The sequence below is a fragment of the Schistocerca nitens genome, chromosome 8, assembly GCF_023898315.1.
Source record: "Schistocerca nitens isolate TAMUIC-IGC-003100 chromosome 8, iqSchNite1.1, whole genome shotgun sequence".
Lineage (NCBI taxonomy): Eukaryota > Metazoa > Arthropoda > Insecta > Orthoptera > Acrididae > Schistocerca > Schistocerca nitens.
This window is the reverse complement of record NC_064621.1, coordinates 213,413,961-213,428,680: the sequence shown is the minus strand read 5'-3', so window position 1 is coordinate 213,428,680 and position 14,720 is coordinate 213,413,961. Positions and strand designations below refer to the sequence as shown.

The 14,720-nt window shown below is 39.0% G+C and overlaps 1 protein-coding gene across 3 annotated transcripts in view; it reads left to right on the top strand.

Moving 5' to 3' along the window:
• The window catches only part of LOC126199316 (uncharacterized), a 96,900-nt gene extending 82,984 nt beyond the window's left edge, over positions 1 to 13,916 (top strand). For all 3 annotated transcript variants that reach the window (XM_049936157.1, XM_049936156.1, XM_049936155.1), the window contains one exon: positions 7,963 to 13,916. In XM_049936157.1, coding sequence (XP_049792114.1) covers positions 7,963 to 8,172 — 210 coding nt within the window. In that variant the 3' untranslated portion in view covers positions 8,173 to 13,916. The remainder of the gene's footprint in view (positions 1 to 7,962) is intronic.
• The last annotated feature ends 804 nt before the right edge of the window (positions 13,917 to 14,720 follow it).

Here is a 14,720-nt window from a genome sequence, read left to right as displayed (position 1 = left end):
AACATAGACAAATGCATACAAGCAGGTCTGACTGACCTTATTCTCACACCAGAAACAAATGAATTTTTCATTGACATTCTTGTCAGCTCTGTATTCCAGTCTTCAGTATTCCTTTGGAGCTGTACGTGGCCAGAGGTCTCTTTGCTGCTATTGGCAATGATATCACGGGCAGCCTGACTGCTCTTGGCACTGCACGTATCTCGTAAGGAATATCTCAGAAAAGAACACAACAACTGCAGACTATGAAAATGAAACAATTCTAAAAACAAAATAGAGATAGTTATCTCATTAACAAGAAACCCAACTCGTGCTTGTTCATTTATTTGAAGCTAAACAACATGGATATAAAATCAACATTTGTTAGGGAGACTTTTTCCTCTTACACTCTTCAGCATCAATAATGTGAACATTCAAATATTTGCATCAAAGCTGGGCATATATTACCATACTACTTGAAATACAGAGTGTGTTCCATAAATAATGCAACCAATTTTTTTCTGACCCAACGGTACACCACAGTGTGTTGTAACCAGCGGGCTAAGTGGAGGGGGCTATTAGCTTCAAAACACTCTTTGTCTCATTTGGCTGCGAGCTGCCGGAGAGTCAGGCCATGCATTTCTGTCAACCCCATTTTGAGTTTATGTAACACAGCACAGTGAATCATTCTGTAGAGCAATGGTACGCTATCAAATTTTGCGTTAAACTTGGGAAGTCCGCCACAGAAACATTTCCATTGCTTCAGCATTCCTTTGGGACTGATTGCTTGTCCAAATCACAAGTTTTCCGATGGCACAAGGTGTTCATGGGGGGCCAAGAGGAGATCACCGACGAACCTCGCAGTGGACAGCCATCAACCGCACGAGTTGACGAAAATGTGACGCGTGTGCACGATTGTTTGAACTCTTGACAGACAGCTGAGCCTTCAGTTGATAGCACAAACTCTAAACATGTCAAAAATGACCGTTTTCCGCATTGTGACTGAAGATTTGAACATGAGAAAGGTGTGTGCCAAACTCGTTCCAAAAGTGTTGACCAACGAACACAAGCACATGTGTGTGCTTCGGTGCTGAGAAATGTTAGAAATGTGTGAAAATGATCCTCATTTTTTAAACTCAATTATCACTGGTGATGAGTTGTGGATTTTTGAGTACGATCCTGAGACAAAAAGGCAGAGTTCAGAGTGGCACACCCCATCGTCGCCCTGTCCCAAGAAGGCACGCATGAGCAAGTCCAGGATCAAAACCATGCTCATTGTCTTCTTTGATGTCAGAGGCATTGTCCACCATGAATTCGTAGCATTGTCCACCATGAATTCGTACCTACTAGGACTACAGTGAACTCAGCTTTCTACTTGGAAGTGACATCAAGGACACGTGGAAAGTTCACCCCGACAACACGCCGAGTCACAGCGCCTTCATTGTCGACGACTTCCTGGCCGTGGCCAAGACCCCATTGGTTCCCCAACCTCCCTACAGTCCTGACCTGGCTCCTGCTGACTTTTTTTTGTTTCCTCGGTTAAAAGGAGTCATGAAAAGAAAACATTGGGAAAGGATTTAAAGCATCTGGGTGCATGTTACATCAGCTCTAAAGGATATTCTGGAAAAGGCATTCCAGGATGCCTTCCAGGTATGGAAACACCACCTCCAGAAGTGTATCACCCACCTGGCTTACATTTATGTTAATTTCTATGGTCTCAACATTTCCTTTCAGTGACTATTCCTTTTCTTTACTTTCTTTTTATTTTATTTTTCAACCTGTCTGTCACCCCCCCCCCACCCCCCCTTCATTACCATATGTAATACACTTAGTTTCTGCCCCTGTTGACCTCCCCTGCATGATGTTTTTTGATCAATCCATATTTCTTTCTTATCCTGTCCAGCAAGCCTCCCCTGACCCAGGATTCTGTGTGACTTCTCTATTAACTCTCTGCATTTCCTAAACATCGGCAGTCTTTTGCTTCATCCTTCTTCCTTTCTCTTCTCAATCCTTCCGCCAGAAGGAGTCACCGACTCTGAAAAGTTTCGTATTTTTATGTCCTTTATATTTGTTTTTTCCTGTCTTCACAATATTTCCTTTGGATATTATCATAGTAACACTAACAAAATTTTAATTGAGACTGGCTTTGGCTGAACTTTGGCCGTCTTCAGAAATCATAAGCTTCAAGCTTTGAGGCTTACCGTTTTTGGAGAGTGTGAGTGGGTGAAACTAATCATGATTGAAAATGTGTTAACTGTGACTGTGTCTGAAAGAAGTAAAAAGAATTGGACAATAAGCACAAAAATCAGTCACCTTTTGTGGACAGAATATCATTTTTTCCTAAAACATCAGAATTAAAAATTATGAGAAACCATTGAAAATTCTTACGAATAGGGCTATAACTGACTGAATTTCAACAGTATGTTATTGGAAAGTGTTAGTTACTTAAATTGTGTGTGAGTTTCATATAGTAGGTGCAATTTCGAGTTTTAGTTACTGTAATCGTAAATTCAGGCAGGTTGTAGCGCAATCATTAGGCATTTGTTTTGTTTTGGTACGTCAGTGAAACTTGTCTGTCTAGTAGGCTCTCAGAGACCAGTGTGGCCTGAACTCCCAGTTGGTGCACATCGACAGTGCAGAAAGATACGTATATAGCTTCTTTTCTGTTTACTTCGTAGATTCTTACTTAAATTGCATGCGAGTTTCATATAGGAGGTGCAATTTCGAGTTTTAGTTACTGTAATTGTAAATTCAAGCAGATTGTAGCACAGTCGTTAGGCATTTGTACAGGTTAGTTCATACATTCTTTGCGTGTTTCCCTTGCATTATCTAGGCACGGACTCGTGTTTCAGTAACTGTTGTTCAACATCGATTAGAATGGACAGGGACTGTGATTGCTGTGTTCGGATGAGGGCTGAGTTGGCATCCCTTTGCTCACAGCTGCAGGCGGCGCTGACTTCGGTCGCGCAGCTCGAGGCTGTTGCCAACGGGCACCACTGTGGGGAGCTGGACTCGGGTATCACGGGGACGTCAACCTCGTCCCGTCTGTCCCCAGATCGGTCTGCCGCTGTGGTTGCCCCAGTTGCTGCCCACAGTGGGGCTGAGCCCTTGCCTGTGGTTGATTGGGAGGTCATTCCAAGGCGTGACAGGCAGCGAAAGACATCCCCGGAGGCTGATCAGAAAGCCTCCCCGGTACGTCTGACAGACAGGTTTCAGGTGCTGTCTCTGGCTGAGCCAGATGCAGCTGCCTGTCCTGTTTCAGAGGATGATTCTCAGCCTTCAAGGTCCGGGCAATCGCAGAGGGTAGGCTTATTGGTAGTTGGGAGCTCCAATGTTAGGCGCGTAATGGGGCCCCTTAGGGATATGGCGGCTAAGGAGGGGAAGAAATCCAGTGTGCACTCCGTGTGCATTCCGGGTGGAGTCATTCCTGATGTGGCAAGGGTCCTTCCGGATGCCAGGAAGAGCACAGGGTACAGCCAGCTGCAGGTGGTGGCACATGTCAGCACTAATGACGTGTGTCGCTTTGGATCTGAGGAAATTCTCTCTCGATTCCAGCGGCTATCTGATTTGGTGAAGGCTGCCGGTCTTGCTTACGAGATGAAGGCAGAGCTCACCATCTGCAGCATCATTGACAGAACCGACTGCGGACCTTTGGTGCAGAGCCGGGTGGAGGGTCTGAATCAGAGGCTCAGACGGTTTTGCAACTGTGTTGGCTGCAGATTCCTTGACTTGCACCATAGGGTGGTGGGGTTTCGGGTTCCGCTGAATAGGTCAGGAGTTCACTACACTCAGCTGGCGGCTACACAGGTAGTGGAGGCTGTGTGGCATGGACTGGGCAGTTTTTTTAGGTTAGAAGGCCTCGGGAAAGTACGGGGTGGGCTGCAATCTCAAAGGGTGCATGGCAAATACAGGACGTGCTTGGATCAAGGAACAGTCGGAATTGTAGTAGTAAATTGTTGTAGTTGTGCTGGGAAAGTCCCTGAGCTTCATGCACTAATAGAAAGCACAGAAGCTGAAATCGTTATAGGTACAGAAAGCTGGCTAAAGCCTGAAATAAGTTCTGCAGAAATCTTTATGAAGTCTCAGACGGTGTTCAGGAAAGATAGATTAGGCAGAATTGGTGGTGGAGTGTTCGTGTCTGTCAGTAGTGGTTTATCTTGTAGTGAAGTCGAAGTAGATACTCCGTGCGAATTGGTATGGGTGGAGGTTATACATAACAGCCGAACTGAGTTAATAATTGGCTCCTTCTACCGACCCCCAGACTCCGATGATATAATTGCTGAACAGTTCAGAGAAAATTTGAGTCTCGTAACAAATAAATACCCCATTCATACAGTTATAGTTGGTGGGGACTTCAACCTTCCCTCGATATGTTGGCAAAAATACTTGTTCAAAACCGGTGGCAGGCATAAAACATCTTCCAGATTGTCCTAAATGCTTTCTCCGAAAATTATTTCGAGCAGTTTATCCACGAACCCATGTGAATTGTAAATGGTTGCGAAAACACACTTGACCTCTTAGCCATAAACAGTCCAGAGCTAATAGAGAGCATCATGACTAATACAGTGATTAGTGATCACAAGGTTGTTCTAGCTAGGCTCAATACCGTTTCTTCCAAATACACCAGAAACAAAAGCAAAATGATTTTATTTAAAAAAGCGGATAAAGTGTCACTAGAAGCCTTCCTAAGAGACAATCTCCATTCCTTCTGAACTGACTATGCAAATGTAGACGAGATGTGACTCAAATTCAAAGATATAATAGCAACAGCAATTGAGAGATTCATACCTCATAAATTGGTAAGAGATGGAACTGATCCCCCATGGTACACAAAACAGGGCCGAACACTGTTGCAGAGGCAAGACCTATATAGTTGACGTCGGTTTGCAGTAGGGTTTTGGAGCATATACTGTATTCAAACATTATGAATCACCTCGAAGGGAATGATGTATTGATACGTAATCAGCATGGTTTCAGAAAACATCATTCTTGTGCAACGTACAGCTAGCTCTTTATTCTCATGAAGTAATGGCTGCTATTGACAGGGGATCTCAAGTTGATTCCGTATATCTAGATTTCTGGAAAGCTTTTGACACCATTCCTCACAAGTGACTTCTAATCAAGCTGCGGGCCTATGGTGTATCGTCTCAGTTGTGCGACTGGATTCGTGATTTCCTGTCAGGAAGGTCGCAGTACGTAGTAATGGACGGCAAATCATCGAGTAAAACTGAAGTGATATCAGGTGTTCCCCAGGGAAGCATCCTGGGACCTCTGCTGTTCCTGATCTATATAAATGACCTGGGTGACAATCTGAGCAGTTCTCTTAGGTCGTTCGCAGATGATGCTGTAATTTACCATCTAGTAAGGTCATCCGAAGACCAATATCAGTTGCAAAGCGATTTAGAAAAGATTGCTGTATGGTGTGGCAGGTGGCAGTTGACACTAAATAACGAAAAGTGTGAGATGATCCACATGAGTTCCAAAAGAAATCCGTTGGAATTCGATTACTCGATAAATAGTACAATTTTCAAGGCTGTCAATTCAACTAAGTACCTGGGTGTTACAATTACGAGCAACTTCAGTTGGAAGGACCACATAGATAATATTGTGGGGAAGGCGATCCAAAGGTTGCGTTTTATTGGCAGGACACTTAGAAGGTGCGACAAGTCCACTAATGAGACAGCTTACACTACACTCGTTCGTCCTCTGTTAGAATATTGCTGCGCGCTGTGGGATCCTTAGCAGGTGGGATTGACGGAGGACATCGAAAGGGTGCAAAAAAGGGCAGCTCGTTTTGTATTATCACGTAATAGGGGAGAGAGTGTGGCAGATATGATACGCGAGTTGGGATGGAAGTCATTAAAGCAAAGACGTTTTTCGTCGCGGCGAGATCTATTTACGAAATTTCAGTCACCAACTTCCTCTTCCGAATGCGAAAATATTTTGTTGAGCCCAACCTACATAGGTAGGAATGATCATCAAAATAAAATAAGAGAAATCGGATCTCGAACAGAAAGGTTTAGGTGTTCGTTTTTCCGGCGCGCTGTTCGGGAGTGGAATGGTAGAGAGATAGTATGATTGTGGTTTGATGAACCCTCTGCCAAGCACTTAAATGTGAATTGCAGAGTAATCATGTAGATGTAGATGTAGATGTAGAGTAAAGTGACAGCTCAATGAATAGTTGAGGTGGAGGAGGAGGAGATTTGTGTTTAACATCCCGTTGACAACGAGGTCATTAGAGACAGAGCACAAGCTCGGATTTGGGTAGAACGGGAAAGGAAATTGGCCATGTCCTTTCAAAGGAACCGTCCCATCATTTGCCTGAAGCAATTTAGGGAAATCATGGGAAACCTAAATCAGGATGGCCAGATGCGGTTTCAACCACCATCCTCCCGAATGCGAGTCCAGTATGCTAACCATTATGTCACCTTGCTCATTAATAGTTGAGGTGCTGAGTTGTCGATAGGCTGAGAATGTTTCTAGCTTTTGGATGAATGTTTCTTCAGAGATATAGACCATGCATACACGCACATGCAGCTGTGTGGCCACTTCGTCCCTGGAGACTACACTGTGCCAGCTCAGCAGCTCAACTGGACAGTGCCAGCACGTTGTAGTCATTCAGGACATTGTAGCTGTACATGTGTACCGCTGTGTGTATACTGTAACTCTGAAGAAAGCTTTGTGTGAAAACTAGCAATATTCTCAGATTTGTTTATGTGTCTATTGGGGACTCAGTGGCTCAACTATTTGGTGGACTGCCCCACCTTTACTCCTTGCATTATTAATGAAATTGAGTGATGTTGATATGCAACAGACAAAATATGTGATAAATTCTTGCTAATAACATCACTTATTATTATTATTATTATTATTGTCTCCCATCCCTGTTGTCTTTACTACTACCCGTTTCATATGTTATTGCAGTTGGAATTTTCATTTGTGGTATCAAGTACCTATGGTTTCAAGATAAGTGTATAGTGCAAAAGTTCAGTGCGAAGAAAGTGTGGTATTGTGTACACGTGTTTCCACTGACAGCAAATTACCCACTACGCACTTCATAGCATAGACAGTTTTGAAGAAATATTGTCATCTGATATTTTGGAGTGGCGTTATTTGTGTCAGATCCAACACACCATTCTTAATTTTCACCGTATTTGACATTGTCTTCCTGTGTACCCCTAATTTGTTGTTGTGTAGACTCTTTTAAAACTTACATATCCACTATAACAAAAATATGGAAATGATAGATTGCTACTGCCACATGGAGGAGGCAGTGAGTTGCAGACAGGCACAGTGAGAAAGAATACTAGAAATATTTCAGCTTTCAGACAAAGTCCTTCTTTATAAGTAGAAAACTCGCATTCACACAATAACAACTCACACACACACACACACACACACACACACACACACACCAACACACCAACACACACACGACCACCGACTCCGGAATTAAAGCCCGACCCGTGACTGCATGTGTCTTCCTCGGCCTCAGCAGCCAAAGATGTGTGTGTGTGTTTTTTTTTTGTCTAATTCCAATGAAGGTCTTTTTGTCTGAAAGCTTGCTTGTTTGACAGTCCTTTTATTATTTCTATCTGCGACTCAGCATCACCACTACATGGTGAGAAGTAATCTATACTTTTCATAATATTGCCTCTATACTTCTATTATACTTGATTTTTTTATGTTGAATTTTGAGATTCTGGAAGAGTCCTTAACCTCTTAACCTATTGTGTGTGCATGTTGATCTGCGGCTGTTCACAAGAAAACATTTCTTATATCTTTATTTGATTGCAGTTTTAATTTTAGCTGTTCTCCCATGTGCATATGATGTTTTTGTATTGTGTGTTCAATTAATACTTTTTTAAGGGAATCAGAACTTGGTACAAATTTCTCTTAACAGAAGGCTCTAGTACTTGAGAGCAGACCATGTTGAAATACAGTTTTAGAACATAGTCAGTCTGATGCAAATTTCTGTTACAACAGGAACGGCACCGCAGCAAGCAGTTGTTAGCCCAACAAGAAATACTGTTTCCAAAGCTATTCTGGAGCTTACGTTCTGCACTGCATCCACTCATCAGCTTTCGACAAACGGGAGAAGAAAGTAAAGCTTATGCTCGACATCGTAAACATAGCTCCAATATGATGGAACGAGCGCAAGATTCGTCAGAAAGTGAAGAGGAAGCTGTTCCATGAAATTGTTAATTCAGCATGTTGAGATGTCTACAGACTGTGGAATTGACAGAGATTCTATATGACTGCAACTGATGACAGCAGTTTAAGAGATATTTGTACTGAGGAGGGAGAAATATAAACATTCTCTCTTTTTATCCTGTTTATTCAGCTGCCTGTTATGGATTGTGCTGACAGCTGCATAAACAGTACATATTTTATTTATATTTTCATTTCATCTCTGTGAGATGAGTGTGTAAGTGTTGTAGACTGCTGACTTGTCTGATTTGTCAATTGTGTATTGTGTGTGTCATTGAATGCTGTGATAAGTGAAGCAGTTCTCCAAGAGGTGTGTCATGTTAATTTGTGAAATAATTGTGCTTGTACGAAAATTTGCTTTAAAATATTGTATACCTGATAACTTCTGGAAAGTTTCAGGCTGACAAGTGTCCCCATGCTTTTTTCCCCTAATCAGTGCACAGATGGTGGGGCTACTGAATGCTATAGTTTCAAGTATTTGATAGTTTCAAGTATTGCAGTTAACACTGACAAGCCATTCTAAGTATTTTCACTGTGATACAGTAACAAATGCAAGCATTTACCCAGTGTGTTTGAACCGCAAACCACCTTAAAAGTCATCCAAGTTTCTATTACAGTACAGAGTCACTGGTCACGTTTATTTTTTGATTAAATGGTGGTACATCTACGAATTTAATGTAAGATGTTAAAAAAAACGTGTTTGAGAAAGGCCAATAGAAATGACAAAACATCTCCTTGCAAAAAGAACAATAGAAGATACTTTTACAAGACACTTATTGATATTTGAAATTGCCAGAGAAAACCAGCAAAAACTGACTTTTTTCATCCATTTGCAGATTTATGGAATAGTTCATTCCAGTGTACACAGTAACATTCCCACTTCTTAAATGCTCATATACTTATTAGTTGGGAATTCAGGTTGTACTAATGAAGAAGAAAAATCTGCAATGATCACAGTATTTGATAGTTAATTTAGTACAAAATGAACTAATTATTGTGAATTTTTAACTGCTGTTTGCAGATCGTAAGGAAGAGAGTGTAACACTTTCTACTACCTCAAATTCTGAATTATATCCACCATGCGTCTGTGATGTATTTGAATGACTGTTGATATAGGGTTACGGATGTATTACTGGTTAGTATTTGATTATTTCAGCTTGATATGACATCAAATTCACTGTTTGGTACCTGAATCTTTTAATGAAACAAATAAAGACCTTGGTGATTTCTGTGTTGTAGTGGAAACCAGATATGTACTGTGTATATATTTATACAGTACTCCAATGAAAGTTTTGCTGTTTTAACAAATTATGGCAAAAAACAAATATATTTAATCGATCCACATACATGTAGAATTATGAAATACATGTTTTCAACAACATTCCATACTTAATTTGTCCTTTTCTTGTTTTATCATGTGACTGAACTGCTAATCATGTTCCTTCCATTAACAGTGTTCCAAAATGTGCTGAACTTACATTGCTTAGAAGTAAAATACTGAAGATACTCCCAATGTCATTTCCATTTGTGTTAAGCTATTCTTCTGTCATTTAACCTCTGTGCATAACTGAATGTGGTTGGAACATATGGGATTGTATTGTTTTTTCTGCAGAAAGGATAGAGGAAAATGGAAACAGTTTTTAAAATTTGCTCAAAATGTGTGTCATCACATGTTAATTGTGCAGAATCCTTAAATATTCTGGTGGAATAGGGGACCAGAAAGTATATAGTAAATACAAGCCAGATCTAAGGTAGTTGAATATAAAAGTCATCTGTCCACTCCTTATCTGTAACTGAAATGATTATGTTCAAAGAAAACTATGTGCAAGTGTCTATATTTTTGTCTTTGAGAAAATCCATCCAGCATCTGTGCCTGTAGATCAAAGGTTTCACTCCTCCATGCAGCCTTTTTATGTCTCCTGATCCTTGATAAGCTTTCTAGGCCTAATTAACATCCTAATCTATCCCTAATGGTATGAGAGTACGCTGAATTTGCCTGAAAAGTTTATAAGTGTGTAACTGCATTTCATCATATTTACACAATGTGTGTCTGAGGCATAGGTAACCAAACTATTGTTATCCATATAGATGGGACTAAAAACTTCCAGCTGGAAACCTCTACCACAGTGTTCCATAAATGTTAAAAGTCTACATTCCCCAAGTAGATTATTGATTCTGGGCCCTGTCTCACATCATATTTATATTGTCAGTCCTGCACAATCCTCAGCAAGTTAGAGGTTCAAAGCACAATTTTAATTGCTTGGCTGATTGATAAGGAAGATGTACCACGTCACCTTCTGTGAGGTCTCTTTTATCTCATTGCTAAATGAGAAAGTTAATATTTCTTCAGTTATATCTGCAGAGTTACAGTTTGGTAGAGCTGTGCATTTTATTTGAATGTAATAGGTCTTCCAACATCCCAACAAAATTTTTACTTAAACATATAATCAGGTGTAATTATTGTTTGGTGAAAGAACTACACTCAGTAAGTTTATAATGTGCAGCAACTTGGGCTAAGCTGTTTATTGTTGTGTATTTGCCTTTCTTTGCTGACAAAACTACTTTACATTCATTCAAATGTTTAAGCTCTATACAAAATATATTGTGACAAAAATGTGTGAACTTGATTTATTTGTTTAAAAATATTAGTGAAACTGGCTATATTTTATTATGTTTCGCAGTTTGATGTATTACTACTGTCCTGTCTCCCCCCCCTCCCACTTTCTCCATCCCTTCCAACAGAGTCAAATTGATTTCTGCCATTACCTGCATTTCTGTTACCCAAATTATTTTTACTTGCTTAAAGCTCCACAGTTTCACTTGGAGGGTAATTTAATGTTTGAGTGTGCAGGAAACAACATGCTGCGAACCAGATGCAGATAAGAAAAGTGTCATTTATATGCATAATTGTATGCAAGAATGAAGACAGGAGAGAAGACTACAATTTACGATAGTTCCTGGATAATGAATCACATCACATATACTGATTTTATTGCAAATTATTTGAGTGCTTGGTACATTAAGAGTTTTATGTTGAACATTATGGATCATCTTATCCAAATGCAGTCATCTTTCTCTTTTTTGTGGTTGTTTGGACATGTTTCTCAGGTCCTGTGGCTTCATCTGCATGTTTCTTTATCTGTCTTGTAAATAATTATGATTTTCAATTTTATAGCATTTTCTGCTGTAGAATTTGCATTTGTTCCATTTCTCTGCCTTTTGTTGTGTTATATGGTAGTCCAAATGTTTTCCAGATTTTATACTTAAACAGTTCCATCTGCACCACACCATTTGGAAGCTTGAAGCTTCATAATGAAATGTGTTCCAACATGTGACACGGGAAGTGTTGCCCCATCATTTTGAGATTCCTAAAAGTGAATAATAGTAGTACTGTACTATGAAAAGCCCAGGATGGAATAACAACAGTATGAATTGGATATATTGTTAATATCACACAGAGGAAGTGTTGAGTTACAGAAAGACACAAAGAGAAAGAATACAAAAATATTTACGCCTTTAGACAGAGTCCTTCCTCAGAAGTGGAACTCACACATTCATACAACAACAACATTACACACGCACATTGCTACTGTCTCTGGGTGCTAAGACACAATCTAGCCTTAGAGCCTGGAGACAGTGGCTAGGTGCTTTATCAGTAGATTTGCTTTTGAAGGGGGTCTACCTTGAACAAAACACCATTTTGTCTTTTCTTTTATTTCCAGTGCATGGTTCGCTAAAGTTACAGCATCAGCAGTGAGATTTTATTCTCTTACTTGTTACTACATGCTGTGGTTTTCAGGATTTTTATGTTTTTTTTGTAGTGTTTTTCTGTTACAGTCTGTCATGTTTTCTGGTTTCTCCATTTTCTTCACTGTGAATATCTGCACTACTGAACTTGCACTATCACTGATTACAAACTTCAGTTTGTAAACAGTGACAGTGAAAGTTCAATAGTGCAGTTTGTAAACAGTGATAACAAAAGTTCAGTAGTGCATGTCTTCACAGTGAAGGAAATGGAGAAACCAGAAAACATGACAGACTGTGGAAGAAAAGCACTATAAAAAACATAAAAACCCAGGAAAATTATGGAATGTGGTAACAATTAAGAAAATAAAAGCCCACTGATCATGCTAAAACTGCAGCAAAACATATGGAAAATAAAAGAAAAGACAAAATTGTGTTTTACTCAAGACAGACCCCTCCAAAAACAAATTTATTTTCAGTTTTCTTTCTCTTTGTACCAGTCTGGGACTTAGCACCTCCTCTGTGTGTTGACTAGCATTCTATTCTTTCTGTAGTTTTATTGAAAGTAATACTGTCCTAAAATAGTGTAACAGTTCTAAATGATAACGGCAAGAACACCTTTAACAGGAAATGTTTGGACACATTTCATAGAAAGTGTATTTCTTTGGAGATAGTACGCAATAGAATATATATATATGGCTGTATTGTAAAATGCAAATGTAAGAAGAGATAATCTAATAGATCTGAGAATGAATAAATGTCTTAAGATTTAACAAGAAAACACTTTGATGATGCTACAGTAGTGGTGATGCATATCTAGGCAACTAGTGAAAATAAAAATTGCAGTTTTTTGCTAAACAGGTCATTGTATTTGAGTTTTTATATTATTACGTACAAACAAAGCAACAATTTAGAATTTTACGGGTGTTATGCACTTGGGTTTCTAAACCATATTACATCAGATGATGACATAGTGCAAAGTATTGTCTTGAAAAATACAGTGTTTGGTTTACATTGTAATGTAATTTGTTATAGCTGTTAATGCTAACACTTTTAGCACTGATATTTAATGTGGTGTGCATTATTGGTAAACCTAAGACAAAATGTGTACCTGTACATCTCAGGCGACTGAAGAAAGGCGGTTTTAGCTCTTGTTGTCAGTCAGTCTGAAATAAATTAATGAATATTATCAATCACTGGCTTTTTCATCCTGTGTGCTGATTATGCCAGTATTGGTGACAGATTGTCTATTTTTTTTAAGTGTTAAATTTGTAGTTTTATGTTCAACAGCATGAACTGTTAAGCAATTTAAATGAGTGTTGAACATGAATAGGAAATAATGTAAGAGTGTCTTTAATCATCAGTGTTGAAGCTTCCAGTTAGAAAATTTATGAGCTGTTCAAGAATTGGCATGATAGCATTATATGTATATGGAATAGATGCCATTTATTTCGCGAATAGTATGATTAAACAAATTTATGTGGTTGCATAACCTTAACTGTGGGTATATGCTGCCGTGTTATTGTTTTGTGTACTGTGATTCCAAGCAAGAATGTAGGTTGTTTTTGATTTTTTTTTTGTCAATGACCGTTTTACATAAATATTTCTGATAATATGGCAGCTTATGTTGTGTGTCTCCATCCACATAAAATAACTATTCTGTTATTTCATTTTCGATTTCTGAATGTGAGAATTGCGCTCATTGCCTGATGCTCAGTATGCATGACATTTCCTGGTATTTTGATTTCCTTTTTGAGGTCTTTGTCTGTGGAGTGTTGTGTCAAGGATTTAAAATTGTTCAAAAACCATTTTGTAACCAATGCTTTTACATGTGTGAATTATATCACTGATTAAAGAGATATGGTTTTAGTTTCTTATATAAAGAACAAAACTTTTGCTATTGTATTCTTTAAGCATACACAACTAATGTCTAGCAAGGTTGCATTGTGTTGTAGAGCTTAAGAGAGAATGAAGATGAAGCTGTTTAAACATACTTGGATTATTTCTAAACCCTTCAAAATAATTATTTTACCAAAATCCCCTCAGCTAAAATTCATCACACAGTGTTTTTCTCTAATGGCTTATGGCACTTCTGAAATGAGCTGACAAAGAATATTAAAAAAGTGCAGATAGTGACTGTTTCAGAGCTCTCTGTGAAAACTGAATTTTCAGATAACTAGAAACAATTGGTAAGTAAATGTATCATAACAAACTTAACAGATAGTAAGTCTCAGGATGGAGAATCGAGAGAAAATATATTGTGATATGTATAGTGGATTTTGTCTCTGCGTTTAATAGTGAAGATGCTTGGTTCAAATCTAGTTATGGGAGGAATGTCCATCAGTAGAATTTGGCCATTGTGGAAGTGAATAGTTACATCTTGGAGGTGCTGATTAACTGTCTGTGCAAATGACACTGTCCAGTTCTATGAGGGCAAGGAAAAGTTTTTGGTCTGGCAATTAATATTAATGACATTTTGGTTTTGATACATTATTTCACAAAATGTAAGAACTAAGTAATTTTATCCACAGTTGGTAAATTTCCGTAGGGATCTGCTCTTTCATTTTCAACAGTTGAGAAATGGCTGGCTGAATTAAAAAGTTGTACTTCTTTTGAAGCTGAAGAACATTAGGACATTCGAAACACATACAGAAACATCAAGACTGTGGACAATTTGATACTGAGTGATTGCCAGTTAAAAGTGCACATACCAACTGACAACATAAACATATCAGGAGAAAGATTAGGTAACATTTTATGTAAGGATTTGTGTATGTTAAGTTCTAATT